The sequence below is a fragment of the Chrysemys picta genome, chromosome 3 (assembly GCF_011386835.1).
Source record: "Chrysemys picta bellii isolate R12L10 chromosome 3, ASM1138683v2, whole genome shotgun sequence".
Lineage (NCBI taxonomy): Eukaryota > Metazoa > Chordata > Testudines > Emydidae > Chrysemys > Chrysemys picta.
Genome location: NC_088793.1, coordinates 99,443,135 through 99,463,412, shown reverse-complemented (window position 1 = coordinate 99,463,412; position 20,278 = coordinate 99,443,135). Strand labels below are relative to the sequence as shown.

Below are 20,278 nucleotides of genomic sequence, written 5' to 3'. Positions count from 1 at the left end.
TGAAAATCTTGACCTAATCTATAGTTTTAGCTACTGCAAAAGCTGTTATAGATACACACCTATCCATGAGGCACCCTATGGTGCACAATATAAAGTGAAGTAGGCAACAAGTACACCCAGCTTTCAGGTGCTCAAGCGGGGAGGTTTGGTTAGAAGTCACTCCTAGGCTTATTGCCTGACTCCGCAAATCTTACAATCTTCCCCTTTTTCCTGGTACAGGTGCCTGGCTTTTAGTTTGAGGCATGAAAATAGAAAGACACCGAGAGGAGGGGAGGGAAGGGATGGAGGGTGTTTCCCATAACAATACAAAGTGGCAACAGAGGGTCCCGTGGCACCTTTGAGACTAACAGAAGTACTGGGAGCATAAGCTTTCGTGGGTCAGAACCTCACTTCTTCAGATGCAAGAGGATCCAAATACAAAGTGGATTTGTGAAGATTTCAGTCATGCCAGCTTAAGCGTGTAAGGTGCACTGCATTAATATTGTGTTAGACACATTTAGACACATTTTCAATGAATGCTGAATCAAAGCGTTTGGATCAATAACTGGATCAGATCTGACTGGTTCAGCCAAAGCCCAGCGCCACAGGGTGTCTGCAGAGGAAATGGGGCGGGGGTCTTGGGTGCTAATTGGGGTCCAAAGGGCTGCCCCCGAGGGGGAGAGGCGGTGCTGTAGGGTCGAGGCGCAGCTCTGCCTGGGAGGGGGGCTCGCTGCAGCTCCTGCCACACGCCCGCAGCTGTGCCAGCCCCGCTCCTCCCTCTGCCCTCCGGGTCCTGTCCGCGCGGCAGGGATGAGCAGCAGGCACGGGCTCAGCGGCGCTAATCAAGCAGGGCAGGTGAAAGCGTCAGAGGCAAAGCCGCCGCCGCTGTCCCCGTAGTGCCTGGTCCTGAGAGAGACAAAGGAGGAAGGCAGCAGCCAGGAGCGAGCCGCCTGGGGAGGAGGAGTCCACTGGCAGCTTTGACCTTCTCTTGGTTCTGGGATTCCCGTGCCACAGGCTGAGAAATTGGACTCCAGCAAGATGGTTACTGTGGTAACCAAGCTGGTGCACTACTTGCATCTAAGGTAAGAGGACACATTTGTCTCTGAGACACACACCTTTAACACACACACACACACACACACACACACACACCCCAACACTCAGACACTTGCTCCCACCACCAAACATCCCTTGCCACCCACCCACACCTCCACTCTGCCTAGACGCACACCCCTCCTACAAAATGCACCGCGCCCAGTTGCCACCACACAGCCACCCACTCTCTCCTCGGATGATTGTTGAATGCAACCTGGGATAGATCCCCCTATGCGGTACTAGCTTTGCAAGTACAATTGTAACTGGTAGGTTATTTTCCGCATGCTCCTTGTTCCTAAATAGAAAACTGGAGAGCAACTTTTGCAGCTGTCATCTCACTTGCTTCTATTTTAGTGAAATACAGGTGAAAAATCACGCCTGTTTTCCATGTCATATCCTGTAGTTGTGAAGGGCATTAATTTATAAGGAGAAAAAAATGAAAATGATTGACTTAATTGCTTTAATATATTATTATATGATACTATATGATTAGCTTATTGAAAACTCATTACAATAAATAGTTCTTTTTAAGGATTTTTTAAAAAATGTGATAGCTATTGTTTTATGTCACAGAGGTCTGTAATCAGCATAATCATGTAATTGGCTTATAACAAAATGATTAAATAAGCATGCTTCAGTTTTTTTCTTTTAAATATAGCCATGGAGAGACAACATTGCTGAGCCAATTTTTCTTAAAACTACTCCCTTTAGAATCTGAAATATGAACATAAATATTGTTGATGCCCATGGACAGAAAGTAAGGGTACAAATATACAAGCATGTATTGTGTGATCAGGTAAACGATCATATATTGCAATAGTCATAGATCAAAGGAATTTAACAGAGCATATTCCTGATAAGAAATCCAGTTTCTAAAAGCAGTGACATTTGTGGTGAAACATTTTCAAAACAGAAAATATGCATTAAAATGTTGGATTTAACTTAAAAATATTTACTTATAAAAATCAGTTATCTTTAGAAGGAATAAATGAAAAAACACCACCGAACAAACAATTGAATGGTCAATTTGAGTTATTTTTGTTGGTTATTTTTAAGCTAGATTCCTGGAATGTTGATATATAGATGTCTTAAAATAAATTTTAAATATTAATAGTGATTTTATATAGATTGTAAAGGCATGTCATTCCACCAGAGACTTAACTTCATTTTCTTGGGCGGTGAAGTGATTAGAATATGCACTTTGGATAACTTTATAAAACTGATCCTGCAAAGTTTCCTGTAAGGTGCTGGGCTTCTTCTGAGATGCTGAGAGTCCTCAACTCCCATTGAAGTCAGTGGCCCTAAATAACTACAATGGGCACTGTTCTCAAAAGAGAATTAATTGTCCATAATATGAGTTGCTTCTAGTTTGACCCATTTTGATGCCACAAGAACTGTCTACTTACAGAAGTTTAAAGGTGCTGAATAATTGCTGAAGCAATCGGATGTCACAAGAAAACATTAAGAGTACAACAAATTAATCCTCACAACACTCCTTTGAAATTGGTATTATCCATATTTAACTGGAGCATATCAATACTTACAAAATCATGGACCCAAATATTTTCTAAGAATAGAATTGGAATGTGGGGAGCACAATATTATATGTAAAGAGAAATTAGGGCACACATTTTCAAAGTTAGAAACACACAATGTGTGCACACTTTTGCATGCACACACTTTATCTTGACAAATCAGGTAAGCAAACGGCTGGTCTTGCACATGAACACTCACATGTCCAGTTAGGCATTTAACTGGGAACGTGTATGCACAAATACGTGATCCAAAAGTGCACTTTGCCTATTTGCCCAAATAATTAAGAGCACGCAAATGCATCTGTGCAGTTGCACAGGTCTAACTGAAAATCTGGCTCTGTTTTTGTCAAATCAGTAAATAATGCAGGTACTGGGCAAGAATTGCAGCTGTATGCTCCCGCTCCTTCACTGTGTGTATTTGTGGGTCAGTAAAATTGTGAAATGTGCAGATCCATTCATTGTGCTCCAACCTCCACTATCAAGCCTCACTCCTCCACACTCCAGTGGAATGGGACACTGTGGAGACCTGCTATATGGCTTCACAATTAACCCATGTGGTCCTTCTGATCTCAGCTCCCTTGCAATGTGGGCCTTCTGTAGCTTCTGGATTTATTATTAATTATTATTATTATTAATTATTTGTATTACCGTAGTCCCTAGGAGCCCTAGCGATGGACCAGGAGCTGTACAAACACAGAACAAAAAGATGGTCCCTTCCCTAATGAGCTTACAATCTAAGTATAAAACAAGAGACAACAAATGGATACAGACAGACGGATGGGAGAGTACAAGGAAACAGGCAATGCTGGTCAGCATGATAGGCAGTGGTCTGAGCACACTGGCAGCCTAACTATTGTCTAGTTTTTTGTAGTCTTTAATGAAAAGGAGAGGGTTTTTTTAGAAGAGATTTAAAGGCACATAATGAGTTAGTTTTGTTAAGGTTTATGGGGAGCTTCTCCCAAGCATGAGGGGCAGCATGACAGAAAGCAGGGCCGGCTCCAGCGTTTTTGCCGCCCCAAGTGGCGGAAAAAAAAAAAAGCCACAATCAGCACTTCTACTGCTGCTTCAGTCCGAGAGGGACTGAGGGAACCGCCGCTGAATTGCCGCCGAAGAGCCGGACGTGCCGCCCCTTTCCGTTGGCCGCCCCAAGCACCTGCTTGCTGCACTGGTGCCTGGAGCTGGCCCTGACAGAAAGCACAAGGGGGCACTGGAGGCCAGCATTGTGGACTGATTGGAGGTGGGAGCAAACATTTCCGTAGTGAATGAGAGATGGCAGGTAGGTAGGGAATGGGCCACAAAGGGCCTTGCAAATGAAGACAAGTAGCTTATTTTTGATCTGATTGAGAAAAGGGAGCCAGTAGAGGGATGCAAAGAGAGGGGAGACACGGTCAAAGCTACTGGTTAGGAAAATGATCTTTGCAGCAGCATTCTAAATGGGCATGAGTGGAGCAAAACTGCAGCCAGAGAAAACAATGTTGCACTCTTGGAGCAGTGGAGGGTGGCAATATCTGAAGGCAGGTAGACAAGTAAAGGTGTAATTTGAGTCAATATACAGCAGAAGGTACAGCTCATACTTTGATTTATAACAGGATAAGGAAGGCTACTCAAGCATCCCCAAGGAGCCTGCATGGATTACAGTCTAGACCTGGCCTGTAATCTGATTCTTTAACATAGTTATGTAATCTTGTTGTTCCATCCACATAACAAAAGTGATAGGGACATCCATGTCCTAACCATGCCAGACAGTCACGAGCTGGCATGATTAAGCATTATAAATAAGGCCCTACCAAATTCATGGTCCATTTTAGTTAATTTCACAATCATAGGATTTTAAAAATCTTAAATTTTATGATTTCAGCTATTTAAATCTGAAATTTCATAGTGTGGTAAGTGTAGGGGTCCTGACCCAACCAGGATATGTGTGTGTGTGTGTGTGGGGGGGGGGGGTTGCAAAGTTATTGTAGGGGGTGTTATGATACTGCTACCCTTACTTCTGCGCTGCTGCTCGTGGCGGCGCTGCCTTCAGAGCTGGGCAGCCAGAATGTGGCAGCTGCTGGCTGGGCGCCCAGCTCTGAAGGCAGAGCTGCTGCCAGCAGCAGCGCAGAAGTAAGTATGGCATGGTATAGTATTGCCACCCTTACTTTTGCACAGCTGCCTTCAGAGCGGGGCACCCAGCCACCAGTCGCTGCTCACCAGCCACCCAGCTCTGAAGTCAGCACAGAAGTAAGGATGGCAATACCATGATCCCCTAGAATAACCTTGTGACCCCCCTCCAGCAACTCTCTTTTGGGTCAGGACCCCCAATTTGAGAAATGCTGGTCCCCAGTGAAATCTGTATAGTATAGGACAAAAGCACTATTTCATGGGGGGATACCAGATTTCACAGCCTGCAATGTGTTTTTTATGACTGTGAATTTGGTAGGGCCCTAATTATAAGGTAGGTAGAGTCACAGCAGCAGTGACCCGCCATGCACCCACATTCAATCAATAAATTGCTTTGGATGTGTCCCCTTCATCTCCCAGTAAAGATTAGAGAAGAAACTTGCAACCCTAAAAGACACTAATTGTAAAACAGACAAGAGTAAAAATAAACATTGATATTTTATTATCTAAACTTAGTTGAACAGTACTACTCAGTTTCAATAGTTTAGGCTCCCTGTAAAATTGTGCTTATACTTGCTGCAACTATCTAGTGACTTGTAATGTAATAAGAATAAACCCAGAATACAATAAAGCAAAGAGGAGACATGTACTAATAAAGTATCATTTGGAAGTTAAGAGAAAAAAGTCATTTATGAGCCATGATTTAAAAAACAAAAAAAACAAAAAAAAACCCTTGAATAGGTTTCTGCTTACCCAAAATTTGAGCAATATAATGTCTGTTTATATAAACCAGAATGTGGGTTGTTGGAAGTGGATAGGCAGGGAATCAATAGAACAGGAAGCTATGTTGGTGACTTGAGAATGGCTGGGCAATTGGTGTGCTGAGACCAATGCCTTGTGCTGATCAGCATTGTCTCATTTTTAACTTCTGCTCCCAGCTGGTGTGTGTTGTCCTATACTTAGATTGTAAAAGCACATAACAAAAAGATGATCCCTTCCCCAAAGAGCTTATATTGTCTAGTGCAGTGGGGTCTATGACTGGGACTTGTAGGTGCTACTACAATGCAAGTAAACAACAAACATTACACTGGCATTTCAATAGAAAGAGATGTTTAGATAGTGAGGACTTGGATGACATGGATTCTATCCTATAAGATTTTAACTACATAATTTGTGACAAGATAAGCCTATGCTACGGAAATAGCACAGATGTCACAGATGATTGTCATATAGAGATCATATTCAGTAATTACTGAAAAATAGAATGAGGTTACCACCACATAGGAATAACTACTGATGAGAGCTATGAGCACCTTCTAATGTAAGGATGTTTGGATTTTTGCCTACCTGATTCACCTTTGAACTTTGCTGTAGTTAATATACCCAGAAATAGGGTCCCAAAGGTGGTAGTTGCAAGAACAACAGGATATGGCCTGATGCAGTGACATTCTCAAAAATATCCTTCCTGAAACAAACAAAAACAAAAAAACAAAAATAAACATACCTCTTTAACAGATATAAGCAGGTCAGGTATGAATATCTGGTAGATACCTGACACAAACACCTACTTGGACTGATGATGTTATAGGCTCAAGTTCAATAAGAGGTGAACGGTAAAGTGCCTATTGAAATCAATGGTAAAATTAACATTGACTTCAGTGGGACATGACCAGACACTTGGGTCCTGATCCTCAAAAGGTATTTAGGCACTTAACACCTATTGATTTAGATGCCTAAACACATAATGTCTATTTTTAATTCATGGTTAATCAGATTATTAATTATTATTATTAGGAAAAGATTTTTTTCTAACGTCTTGTTACACCATGTTCTATAAAAGGAAATATTTAGGTTCTGTGCCAATGATGTGATTTTTATGAACCTTTATTACTGTCTTGCTATCTGTTTAAACAAATAGATGACAAAACAACTTTATATTTTAATTCTTCAATAAAAATATAAATCCTTCTCAACTCTAAATAAGGCTCCCATAGCTGACTGTGCTGTGAAAATTGGCTGTCTGGAAAAAAATAAAACTCAGCACAAGTCAGATGGTTTCATGTATTTTCTTTTTTGTAATAATTATTTACTGAGAGAATAAATATTTTGCACCATATGAAAATATAACATATAATTAAATAAATCAAAACAGATGCCCATCAATACTTGAGAACAACAGACAAAGGAGACAGAAGCAGATAGAACAGCCCCAAATCACAACGCCAAGAAACACTAAACAAACAGAAGACTACAAAGACATAATAAACCCATAAAGACAAGACAGCATTCATGGAGAGAATGGCCACTGGATGCTACCAAAGATATACCTCCAGTATATCATATAAAGGAGACTGTAAATTCATGAGCGCATGGTTGTGTGGGGTCCTATTTCTTTTTATTTTAGGAGGTTTTTAAAACTCATTAAGCTAAAGAAATAGGAAAACAACAGGATACATTTTATTTTGTAAAAAATGTAATGTTAGTATTGATTTTGCATTAATTGTATGTTTTGTTATAAAGTGGCTTAGAATTTTTAGAACGTGAATTTAGGAAATGCTGCAAGATTATATATTGAAATAGCCAGTACTAAGGCCAGGTCTTTTGTTGTGGAGTGGTCACAAGAGTGCCAGATTTTGTAGTTTCCCTTTTTTATTTATATTTTTAGAAAAACGAGTCAGAGAATAAAATGTACTTTTCTCTTTGTGCCATTAGTCAGGTCTTCCTTCATCCCTCAACCTCTGGCTCCAGTACTGAATTCTTACATTCTCACAAAATTCCACTTAAATTAGACAGGAGTTTTGCTTGAGTAAGGACTGTAGGATGTGCCGCTTAGGGTAGATCATGATGTTATGAGCTAGCTCAGCATTGTGGTGCTTCCCTTCCAGAAATAACCCTCCCAATCTCCCTGCTGCTCTTGCTAGGGAGTACATGGCAAGAGATCTATACTTGGCAAAGTGTATGTTCCCCAACTGGCCTGCATAACTATGCCATTGGCCATATTGTGGGGGTGGAGCCAAGGTTTCACCCACTTCCAGCCATTCCCTCCCATTCTGGCCCAACTGCACAAGTGGGGCATGTAGTGGCTCTGCAGAGTCTGCTACCGCTGCACCCTGGAAGACCCAGTACAGCACACTGGTGTGAGGGAGTAAGGGGAGCCTTAAGCCGCCTTACTGCCTTGCACTGGCATGCAGGACGGGCCACATTCTGGCCCTTACTATATAGAAAAAACAGAATTGTGTTAGCCTGATCCTGCAAACTTGAGTCACATTACGAGTCCTTTCTTGCTAGTATTACGGTTTAAAGGCCCTTAATTGCATTGTTTGAGAAACTGTATGTGACCACAATTAAAATACTGAATTATAATGCCCGTGCACAAGTATAGTTAAGACATAGTTATGGCTACCTGTTATTTCAGAAGTTTTTACTCTTGTCCATTTAATTTTACAACCTTAGTGTTCTTTAAACAGGTTTTTTGCTTTTATTATAATTCTGTATTCTTCCCTGTGCCGCTATGAATCTGCCCAGCCATCTATTTGCTTTTCCAACTGAAGTTGCTGCACAGTGGTCAGTCATCTTTATTGAGGTACTCACAACAACTCCCATGTCTTTTTCCTCAGAGGTTCTTGAGCACAGGAAGAAGCCCTTGACGAGCCCATAAGAGCTGAGGGATTAGGTCTTGTCTACACACAAACTTGCACCCTTAGTTCAGTTTAAGTTTGACTTACTTTGGTTTAGCTTAAAACTGTTCCTTATCAACTTAAGCAAAATAATAATAATAAAAAAAGCCTCTCAAACCAAAATAAGCGTTTTCACCCAGAAGGGTGCACTTATTTAAATCCATACCTTTAACCTGGTTGAACTCTCCATGTAGACAAAGCCCTAGTCAGTTTTTGCTAGTGTGCAGTACCTTGAGTGCTGCTTTGGCTGCATGGTCACAATTCTACTGAAATTTGACCCAGGTACCCCTCTGTGCAGACAAAGGGGCAGCCAGGGCAATTTTCAGTGAATGGCATTGGGACCTGGTGCACGGGGTTGCAACACCACTCAAATTTGCCTGGTCGCCCCGCCATTCAGACAGAGGGGAGACCAGGCCAAATGGTATCATGACCTGGTGCATGAGGAATCTGTACCTGTACAGCACAGCCACCAAGAAGGGAGACTCCCAGGCAAAGGGAGATCCAGGGTCCCTTAGGAGGAGGTGGGGGATGAGCAGGAATTAGAACAGGACACCCCCCCCCCCCCCCCGCGGGAAGGGTGGGGACTGGAATTTACCCTTCACTCCTCCAAAAATATCTGAATTTGCACCACTGACATGAAGAGGTCCAGCACTAGGGGAGCGGTGCCAGCCATGCAGTAAAAGCGATTGTTTCTAGAAAAGAGGAAAAGAAACCCCACAAACTGATTTTTAAAAAAAATCACTTATGAAGACTACTGTGGGGTTAAGAATTCATTAAACATCTGCCTTGTGGTCAGCCTTCACAGGATAGGACAGGACGCAGCTCACTGCTCTTCCTCTATTTGATTCTGTTTTATTCAGTGTCGCTTCCACAGTTGCAATGCTTGTAGGCATTGTACCAGTGGCATCCCATGGCAGTGATGCTATGGTCAACATTGAGATTTCTGAGGCAGTCCTAAAGAGCTAAGAAATCCTCCAAAAGTGTGAATGCCAAACCAATGACCTGCCCCTCCAACGCCCTCTACACACACCTGTCCCCTCAAGCTCACTCACCCCCATGCTATGCAGGTTCTTCTTGTAAGAGCTAGGGCATCTTCTCTCCCTTTTCTCATGGGCTAAAGAAAGGGAAACAGCAATATCTATTCCCATGATCCTTTCCTTTTTCTTCCAAAAGCAGCCTATTTGAGACTTGGTGCTGCTTTATACTCATGACTAGGGCTAAGTTTCACAATCTGGGTCTTAGGGCAGGGCCACAACACTGGGGTAATTTTCACACTAAGGCTATGTCTACACTACTGTGGTAAGTCAACCTTAGTTACGCTACTCCAACTACGTGAACAACATAGCTGGATTTGATGCAGTGTAGGTTGTTTTACTGCAGGGTCTACACCGTGCTGGGTCACCGGGAGAGCGTCTCCTTACCTTATTCCAGAGTCGACCGGAGAACACTCTACCATCGATTTAGTGGTTCTTCACTGGACCCACTAAATCAACCGCTGGTGCATAGATTGCAGCAGTATCGATCCCATGGTAGTGTAGACATAGCCTAAATAAAACAATCTCACTGTATCTCTTTGGAGTTGTAATAATGCTGGCTTGATTGATGACACTGCCATAAGTACTTTTGACTTAAGAGGTGGCTGTGGTCTCAAACTCAGCAAGTTCAGGCTCATTATCACAAGGCATAAGCTGTCCATAATAACTCCATTTTATCATCCATTCTAGTGGGTATGAACAATGAAAATCATCTTGTCCTTTTGGCTATATTGAGAGGAGCACTGAATGAGATTTATTTTGATGCTTGATATGGCAATGACGTTTAGAAAATTATTCATTGCCAAAAGAGCAGCATCTCTGAAATGAATGAACATGGCAAAAAACAAAGTATTTCTGGAAAAGCTTCAACTCGAGTGAATGTACTTGAATGTCTGGAACAATATTTTTTGGCACAGAAATCACTGATGCTGCAAATAAACATTTAACTCTTGACTGTGGGAGTCAAAGAGACATTCTGCTGCAGTCACTATTAAATCAAGCATAAAAATCATTTCATTAAGTGGTACAGTTGGCACAGGAATAGTAGAATCAGAACCCTCTTTGCTCTTGCAAAATATTTCACCAATGAAAACTTAGACGGGGGTGGCTATTAGACTCTTGACTATTAGAAAAGCACGAAATTCGGTGTTCTTTTGGAGGAGTTCTTGAGAACAGTCATGACATCATCACCGTTGGAAAGTAATTCCCAGGACATTTACAAATAAAAAAGCCATACATACCTTTATTATATTGGACCTAAAATTTAAAAAGTATTTAGTAATGCTTCAGATATGGAATGGAACTTGTGACTAATAGAAGAATCAGTTCCAACTACAATCTGCACTGCAGGATAGATCAGGAGAGCAAGAAAGAGAACTGATAAGTCAATATTTCCACCAGCTAGGAAGGGAGTATGCTTTGGGGCAAGTCCTACCCTTTCACTCCATGAACAGCCCTTCCTCTGCACACGTCCCTCAAAGTTACTTGTGAAAGACTAATCTGGGCTGCCAAAAGTGGACTAGGGAAATTGCAGATAGGTTTTGAATACCACCTCTACTCCAATGGAAATTTTTCTGTTCCATTTAAGTCATCTTTGTTCCCCTCTGCTCCCCACTTTCTTAGCAGAGTGTTATGTACAAACCTCTGTTTGGTAGCTACCTTTGGCTGCAGATCAACACAGCCACTAACTGCTGCTTTGTGCCTTCATGCCATTAAGTGCAATTAGAACTAGCCTTAGGAACATACAAGCACACCAGGGTCACAGAGAAAAGAACATGTTATCTGGGAATTAGAGACCCAGTATTGATTTGTAATTATGTAAGGGTATGTCTACACTACGAGAGTAGTTCGATTTTACTTAAATCGAATTTTTGGAATCGATATTGCAAATTCGAACGTGTGTGTCCACACTAAGGACAGTAATTCGACTTTGTGAGTCCACACTAATGGGGAAAGCGTCGACATTGGAAGCGGTGCACTGTGGGCAGCTATCCCACAGTTCCCGCAGTCCCCGCTGCCCATTGGAATTCTGGGTTGAGCCGCCAATGCTTCTGGGTAAAAAAATGTGTCGAGGGTGCTTTTGGGTAACTGTCGTCATCCGTCCATCACTCCCGCCCTCCCTCCCTGAAAGCGCCGGCGGGAAATCAGTTCACGCACTTTTCTAGACAGTGACAGCTCGGACGCCACAGCACTGCGAGCATGGAGCCCGCTGCGACCATCGCTGCAGTTGTGGCCGTTCTCAACGCCTCGCAGCTTATCATCCACCTTTCCCAGAGGCAGATGCAGATAAGTCAGGCGAGGAGGCTACGGCACCGCAGTGAGGGCCTGAAGTCTGAGAGTAGCACAGACCTCTCAGAAAGCACGGGACCCAGCGCCGAGGACATCACGGTGGCAATGGGTCATGTTGATGCCGTGGAACGGCGATTCTGGGCCCGGGAAACAAGCACTGACTGGTGGGACCGCATAGTGCTGCAGGTCTGGGATGAATCCCAGTGGCTGCGAAACTTTCGCATGCGGAAGGGAACTTTCCTTGAACTTTGTGAGTTGCTGTCCCCTGCCCTGAAGCGCAATGATACCCGGATGCGAGCAGCCCTGACTGTCCAGAAGCGAGTGGCCATAGCCCTCTGGAAGCTTGCAACGCCAGACAGCTACCGGTCAGTCGCGAACCAGTTTGGGGTGGGCAAATCTACCGTGGGGGTTGTTGTGATGCAAGTAGCCAAGGCAATTGTTGATGTACTGCTGTCAAAGGTAGTGACCCTGGGAAACGTGGAGGTGATCATAGATGGCTTCGCAGCGATGGGATTCCCAAACTGCGGTGGGGCCATAGATGGAACTCACATCCCTATCCTGGCACCGGACCACCAGGCCAGCCAGTACATTAACAGAAAGGGCTACTTTTCCATGGTGCTGCAAGCACTGGTGGACCACAGGGGACGTTTTACGAACATCTACGTCGGATGGCCGGGCAAGGTTCATGACGCTCGTGTTTTCAGGAACTCTGGTCTGTTTAGACGGCTGCAGGAAGGTACTTACTTCCCGGACCACAAAATAACTCTTGGGGATGTGGAGATGCCTATAGTCATCCTCGGGGACCCAGCCTACCCGCTAATGCCCTGGCTCATGAAGCCCTATACTGGCGCCCTGGACAGTGAAAAAGAACTCTTCAACTACCGTCTGAGCAAGTGCAGAATGGTGGTGGAGTGTGCTTTTGGCCGTCTCAAGGGGAGATGGAGAAGCTTACTGACTCGCTGTGATCTCAGCGAAACCAATATCCCCATTGTTATAGCAGCTTGCTGTGTGCTCCACAATCTCTGTGAGAGCAAGGGGGAGACCTTTATGGCTGGTTGGGAGGTTGAGGCAAATAGCCTGGCTTCTGATTACGCCCAGCCAGACAGCCGGGTGATTAGAAGAGCCCAGCGGGACGCGCTGTGCATCCGGGAGGCTTTGAAAGCTAGGTTCCTGAGTGAGCAGGGTAACCTGTGACTTTTAAGTTTGTGTACAGAGAAGCTGAACCTGCCCCCGTTTCTTTACCCAGTTAATGTTGACAATCCTCTCCAGTTACATACCCCCTTCACCCCCTTCCAACACACGTTTAGAAATAAAATCACTTCTACTTTGTTAATGAACACCGTTTTCTTTATTACTGTTTTCGCGGGAATGTTTTAAACCTGGGACGCAGACTGTGGTGGGGAGCGGGTGTAGTGTAGTGACGCAAATGACGCTTCTAAACTCCAGGATTGACAGGCTCCGCTGTGGTGGACTGGTTGTTTCAACGGAGCCTGTCACCCCTCCTGATCGGGACTGTGTGTATGGGGGGGGGGGCTATGTGACTTTGTGGCAGGGGGAGGACGGTTACAGATCCCCTGCTGCGTGGCTCTGTGATCCAGGATAAGGACCGCCGCATAAGATCTGTAACTGCCCTCCCCCACCACAAAGTCACAGAGCAACCCACCCCCCACCACAGAACATGAAAACCACCTCCCAGACTGACCAGGGTAACTAGTGACTGCACTGTGTATGTGCCCTGCTGCTGGACCTGCCCCCGCCTATGTACCCTGCTAAAGGTGACTGTCCTGTCCAATTACCAACCCCCTTCGCCCCCCTTTCCCCCCTCCTCCAAAAGAACATGATGGAAACAGTAATTAACAGAAACGTATTTTTTATTAGCAACTACACATGAAACTGGGAGGTGAAACTTGGACGGGGGCTTGTGTGAGGCGGGAAGGAAAGAACTTGTCAAATTTTGGGGAATGAGAGCCTTCTACTACTAGAGCTGTCTGCAGGGGTGGAGTGAGAGTTTGCACGGACTCTGCCGCCCCTCCTTCTTTGCACTTTGGGTGAGGGGGATATGGGACTTGGTGGCGGGGGAGGGCGGTTACAGATAGACTGCAGCGGGGCTCTGTCCTCCTGCCTCCGTTCCTGCAGAACATCCACAAGGCGCCGGAGCATGTCCGTTTGCTCCCTCATTAGTCCAAGCAGCGTTTGAGTCGCCTGCTGGTCTTCCTGCCGCCACCTCTCCTCCCGTTCCATGTGTGCTTGGTGCATTTGGGACAAGTTCTCCCGCCACTGGGTCTGCTGTGCTGCCTGGGCTCGGGAGCAGCCCATAAGTTCCGAGAACATGTCCTCCCGTGTCCTCTTCTTCCTGCGCCTAATCTGCGCTAGCCTCTGGGAGTGTGATGCCAGGCTAGGTTGTGAGACAGTCGCAGATGTGGCTGTGGGAATGGGAAAAAGGGAGTGAATTCCTCAGAAAGATAAATGTAGTTGTGAACAAAGAACATAGTCTTTCTCTGTGAACAAGACCATGCACAGCACCTATCACATGCGCACTCAGGACAAGGTCGAATTCTCGGCCTTCGCATTCAGTGCCTGGGGTCTTGCACTGCAGATCTGAGAAGCGGGGCAGCACACCGGAATTTGTGTAGCAGGCAGACATGGTAAGCCATAGACTTGTGGCAGCTTAAAACTTTAATAGTAGCACTGGCCTCCTTTCACATTGAAAGCAATGCCAGTCCCTGCTGCCAGCAATCCGGCAAGCAGGAACTCTGCCCCTGTCCCACCCCCTCGCGGCTGTCCCCGGGAAAGATCCCTGTATGCTGCCCCTCTCCCGCCTCCACCGCGTGGCTGCAAACCAGCGGTTACAGTTCTGTAAAGGAACGGGCAAGCAGTCCCAACACTAACATTCCCCTACCTAATTCAAAGCAGGTCACCATGAGCGACATCACCCTGATGAGGATCTCAGACAGTGAGAAAGAAAGAATGCTTTGAGAAAGCCTCCAAAGACCAGAGCCGTATGCCGCCCTGCTCTGCAGGGCAATGATCCCTGAGTACTTGATTGTCTCGTGGCGCGGAAACGTTTCATACTACGGAGGACCCAATAAGGCCGCTCTCCCCAGGAACCTGATGCAACGGCTTTCAAATTACCTCCAGGAGAGCTTCCTCGAGATGTCCCAGGAGGATTTCTGCTCTATCCCCGGACATATAGACCGCATTTTACTGTAGCTGCACTGGCAGGGACTAAACAGTAGAGCGGCTTGGGCAGAACAATCATGCTAAACCGGACATTGTTTGATTTTTTTTCAAGAGTTGCACTGCCCAGGACTGAAACGTTAAGCGCTTAGGGCAAACTAATCATGAGAAACCCATTGTTGTTATTCTTAATATTCCTGTTCTGTTAAAAATAAATGTTTAGATGTTTAAAACACTTACTGGCTGATCCTTCCCCAGATTCTGTGTCCGGGTGAACGGCTGGGGACGGTTGGTAGGGGATCTCTGTAAGGGTGATGAAGAGATCCTGGCTGTCGGGGAAATCAGCGTTGTAAGCGCTGTCGACTGCCTCGTCCTCCTCATCTCCTTCCTCATCTTCCCTGTCCGCTAACATGTCCGAGGAACCGGCCGTGGACAATATCCCATCCTCAGAGTCCACGGTCAGTGGTGGGGTAGTGGTGGCGGCCGCACCTAGGATGGAATGCAGTGCCTCGTAGAAACGGGATGTCTGGGGATGGGATCCGAAGCGTCCGTTTGCCTCTTTGGTCTTCTGGTAGCCTTGTCTCAGCTCCTTGATTTTCACGCGGCACTGCGTTGCATCCCGGCTGTATCCTCTCTCTGACATGTCTTTAGAGATCTTCTCGTAAATCTTTGCATTCCGTCTTTTGGATCGCATCTCAGAAAGCACGGACTCATCGCCCCACACAGCGATCAGATCCAAGACTTCCCGATCAGTCCATGCTGGGGCCCTCTTTCTATTCTGAGATTGCACGGCCATCACTGCTGGAGAGCTCTGCATCGTTGCCAGTGCTGCTGAGCTCGCCACGATGTCCAGACAGGAAATGAGATTCAAACTGCCCAGACAGGAAAAGGAATTCAAATTTTCCCGGGGCTTTTCCTGTGTGGCTGGTCAGAGCATCCGAGCTCGGACTGCTGTCCAGAGCGTCAACAGAGTGGTGCACTCTGGGATAGCTCCCGGAGCTATTAGCGTCGATTTCCATCCACACCTAGCCTAATTCGCCATGGCCATGTAGAAATTAGCGCTACTCCCCTCGTCGGGGAGGAGTACAGAAGTCGAATTTAAGAGACCTCTATGTCGAACTAAATAGCTTCGCGGTGTGGACGGGTGCAGGGTTAATTCGATGTAACGGCGCTAACTTCGACATAAACGCCTAGTGTAGACCAGGCCTAAGATAGAATGCTTTATACCTTCAATAACCTTTAAAGACTGCCATCTGTTACCATCCAAACTTAAGAAGTAAACTTGATTTGGAAAAAGCCTGCAGTGGACAGTTAAGTCAGTTAAGGGATCAATTTCTAATAAAACTTAAGGACTAGACTATGTGATAATCCTTTGATCTACCTACACTATCAAGTTGGTCCTTGGCTTTCCTCTCCCCTCCCCCACCAATGGCATAGCAATACTCTTCTTTCTGTTAAATGATACACGTAATATTGCTATCAGTGAAACAAAATTAGTGAACCATGCTGTTAGCTGGGGAAAATTATAAAGATCAGTTGCTGAAAGGATCTAAATGATTATTTTAAAAAGAAGTGAAGTTTAGGAGTATCTGTTCATATTAGTAAAGACCTTTTAAACCAAAAACTACCTTTGTCAGATACAATGGTGATACGAGCTAATTTAGTATATGTCTTAAGGTTAGTTATTTAAAGAAATACATGATCAATTTCTCTGAGATATTTAACACACACAGTACATAAGAGGATCCACAAAGACCCACTCCCTTACCTTCTAGAATGCAGGGTAAAAATGGCATGAGATCTGGTTGGAGAACAGGCAGGTCTGGAGAAAAATTGGTTTACGGCGCTGGGGTATTCACTCCCCTCTTGAACCACTTAACTTCACTCTCACGAATGCCAGTTCTCAGCAGTTTACCTTGCATTTGTTCACTCAACAAGCAGAACATACACTGTACAAGGTCAGCCCCAAAGTCAGTTAATTTGCTTACGAGGAAATAATGTTGAACTATATATAATGGATTTAAGTGTAATACTTTTCCACTAAGGAGTGTTATGTTCTCTTTCAAAATGTGTCTTTAAACCCAGTATGCAGATACTGTTTAGAGATGTTTTAGCTTAAATGTTATCATCCATCTGAAAGGCTTTTGAAAACAAAAAAATGGCTGTTCTATAAGCCATGCATGACATATTTACTAAATGAAACATTACTTTATCTATAACACAGCTAACAGAATCTTAGTTAAGATTTCAGAAGCTCAGGCGAATGTCAGTTTTCTCCACATTAGTCATTTGCAATGCAAGGAAAGTCTCCATTAATGCTTATGCACTAGGATTAAGATGACTAGAATTCTGTAATCCCTCCTTCCCAACAATATTCACATTACCACTAGACAACTATCAACTGTTTCCTATTTAAATAAATGGGAAAACTGCAGGCAAATTGCTGCCTGCACCATGAGCTTAGTGGCTGCTGCTGTATTTGATATTTAATAAATTTGGGTTCCTTATTACAGTAGAAATCAGTTAAATGCATAGCCTTATTGCACACGATACATTCTTATTTCTTTTTGGCATCCACTTTAGTATGCGCCCCCAGAACAGGATGTGGTTCTACACCAAAGCTTTCTTCAAGTTATATGAATTAAGAATAAGGCTGTCTGGCACAACAGAATCCAAAACGAGTCACAGGAGAGCCATGGACTATTAGTTCACGTGGAAGATACAAAATAAGTACTTCAGAAGAGGAAATGCATATCCTATTGCTTAGTCATTTGCAGGTTTGACAGAGGTAGATGATCATAGAGCCTCTGCAAGCCACAAAAGATGTTACATCCTGAATTGGAGCTGGAGAAGGAGATGACACCTCTTTTTATCTGTCTCTTCTGTGTTCATCATCCCTGCAGGATGTTTTCATGACACGTATTGATTATATTTGGTATTCAGTGTTGACTAGAGACCATCTGTTCTTAAATAGAAAAAAACATTCTCCTGTAGAATAGTGCAGGAGATACAATTCTTGATTTTGGAGGGGTTAGTGATGCCCTTTAATGCTGAATTGGGGATTGGTCCTGCTTTGAGCAGGGGGTTGGACTAGATGACCTCCTGAGGTCCCTTCCAACCCTGATATTCTATGAATATAATTAAAAATTACCTCCATTATCTTCAGTTCATGGTTCTCAGACAAGTGGCCACATATACATGGATTGGCGGAAGTTATCCTTAACACAGAAAGGAGCTGTTTTGTACATTTGATCTGGGGTCACAGTGAGAAAGGCAGAGTGAATACACAGGAGAGAGAACAAAGGTGGCAAATTTCAGGCTCATGCAAAAAAATAAAAAAAATATTCTAGAACCTGCAAGGGCAGAACCGGGGATTTAAAGGAGGAGCCGTGGCACTTCTTATGATAAAAGATTAGACTCCATGAAGGTGAGCCTCCATAAATGTAGGCAGCTTAATTCCAACTGAGATCCTTTGATCTCAAAATATAGACATACAGCATACTCCCCATTATCCAATTGGCATGGGGGAGATGGCTTTTATTTGGAAAAAATCAAGAGAACGAGAGTCATTCAGCAGCAGGATGGCCTCCCTGCAGCTGGGCGCTCATCTTCCTCCTCCTCACAGTCCTGGCCGGGGCTCTCTGCTCTGCCCCACTCACCGACTCCCATGATAGTGGTGCTGCAGAGGGCTCCCCATGCTGCCGAAGGGTTGGTGACACCCAACCCCTGCAAGACCCAGGGCTGAGCAGGGACTCCCGGACAGGACTCTGATTCCCTGCCAGGACTACAGCCTTCCATGCACCTTGCACCCGCAGGGATTGGTGTCATCACCCTAAGGCGGCGCAGGGAGCCCTCTGCAGTCCTGCTGTCACAGCCCCACTCACTTACTCCCATGGCAGCGAGCTGCAGAGGGCTCCCTGCGCTGCCGCAGGAGTCATTCAGCAGCAGGATAGCCTCTCCCGTGGCCAAAGGCTCATCATCTTCCTCCTCCTTGCAGCCCTGGCTGGGTGTCTCTGATCTAATACCCAAACCTCCATGTTACAGCAATCCCTTCCTTATCCCCCAGCATAAGATACTTGGAGGACAAGGAAGGGATTGGGACAAAGTGGAGGTTTGTGGAATACGTACAGTATACTCCTGTTTAGCCAAAACCCTATTTTTGGAGACCAATAAAGCCTAGAAATAGTCCCAACTTGAATCCAGGTGGTAGCCTTCTACCCTTGGCAATACCAGACTTGTGCAAGAGTAAGGCTAGGAACATAGTCTCGGACCAAACTAAGGATTCCAGAGCTTCAGACACAGAGGAGGAGGAAATTAATTGTGTGAGCAGCAATGACTGTAGGCATTATGCCCACAATGGTCAGAAGCAAGCCCAATGACTTGGGGAAGGCTGCTCAGTGGTGGCTCTTAGACTCCCTCCCACTGAGGTGCTCCCAACAGTTGCTGGCGGACAACTGGACTATAGCCATACCCTGCCAAGACATGCCCCCCTTTTGGTCACTGTGCACTGCCAGAAATGCAATCAATACCCTCTCTGCAATCACGGAGTTCAGACAGGCAGATCATGGCTGTCTCCTAAGTGGAAGCGTAAGGGGAGAAGGGGCTCCTTCTGCCCTCCTCTCCTTCCTATTGCACCTGCCAGAATTTTGTCCTTTGTTTTTGAAAGGAATGCTCTGAGCAGCTGAATGAGCTAGTTGTTGCCACTTTCAGCAGAGAGGCCACGGATTGAATGGGCATGTAGATTGAACTTTCCACCCACTTGTAGATAGAAAATAGTTGCATTTTAGCAAGACTTTGGATGCACAGTGGTGACATTCATGCGAAAAATGTTTGCATAGCAAACCATTTGATACTGCAGTACTGTTTCAATATAAATTAATAGCTTGCTCCCAACAATGACTCTTAGCATAGATGCATGAACAGTTGGGGCAATATGAAAAGGAACACAGAGCATAGCAGATAATAATAGGGTCAGTCACGGATTCTATGATATTGTAGAATGTAGAAATTGTTCTAATAGTCAAGCCACCACGTCTGAAATATGGTATACTCTGTTATACTAAAAACCCGTTAAATAAAACCACAGCCAATGTGTTTTTAAACAGGTGCTGTTTTTGTAAGTATTCCTAAGAGGGCTTTTTTGATTTGTGACATTTACCTTGGTTTGGCATATAGAAAATATAATTTTATTTAACATATATCCCAGGGCTCCAATCCTAGTGACAAAAAAAGGAAAGAAAAATCAACGGGAACAGGATTAGGCTTCACTCAGTGTGTATGTGTAATTTTTCAGAATACAGAAACTGACCATCTATATGGGTATTTTATAGTTAATCGTTTTGTCCCTTTTTAAGGTGCTCAATGGAATGGTCTTCAAGGCATTTATATT

The 20,278-nt window shown here is 44.6% G+C and overlaps 1 protein-coding gene across 1 annotated transcript in view; it reads left to right on the top strand.

Annotated features, from left to right (window-relative positions):
- Positions 1 to 706: 706 nt before the first annotated feature.
- Positions 707 to 20,278, top strand: part of ARHGAP18 (Rho GTPase activating protein 18) — a 131,327-nt gene continuing 111,755 nt past the window's right edge. The window contains exon 1 of the mRNA XM_005280237.5: positions 707 to 1,061. Within this exon, the coding sequence (XP_005280294.1) occupies positions 1,018 to 1,061 (44 nt within the window). The 5' untranslated portion in view covers positions 707 to 1,017. The remainder of the gene's footprint in view (positions 1,062 to 20,278) is intronic.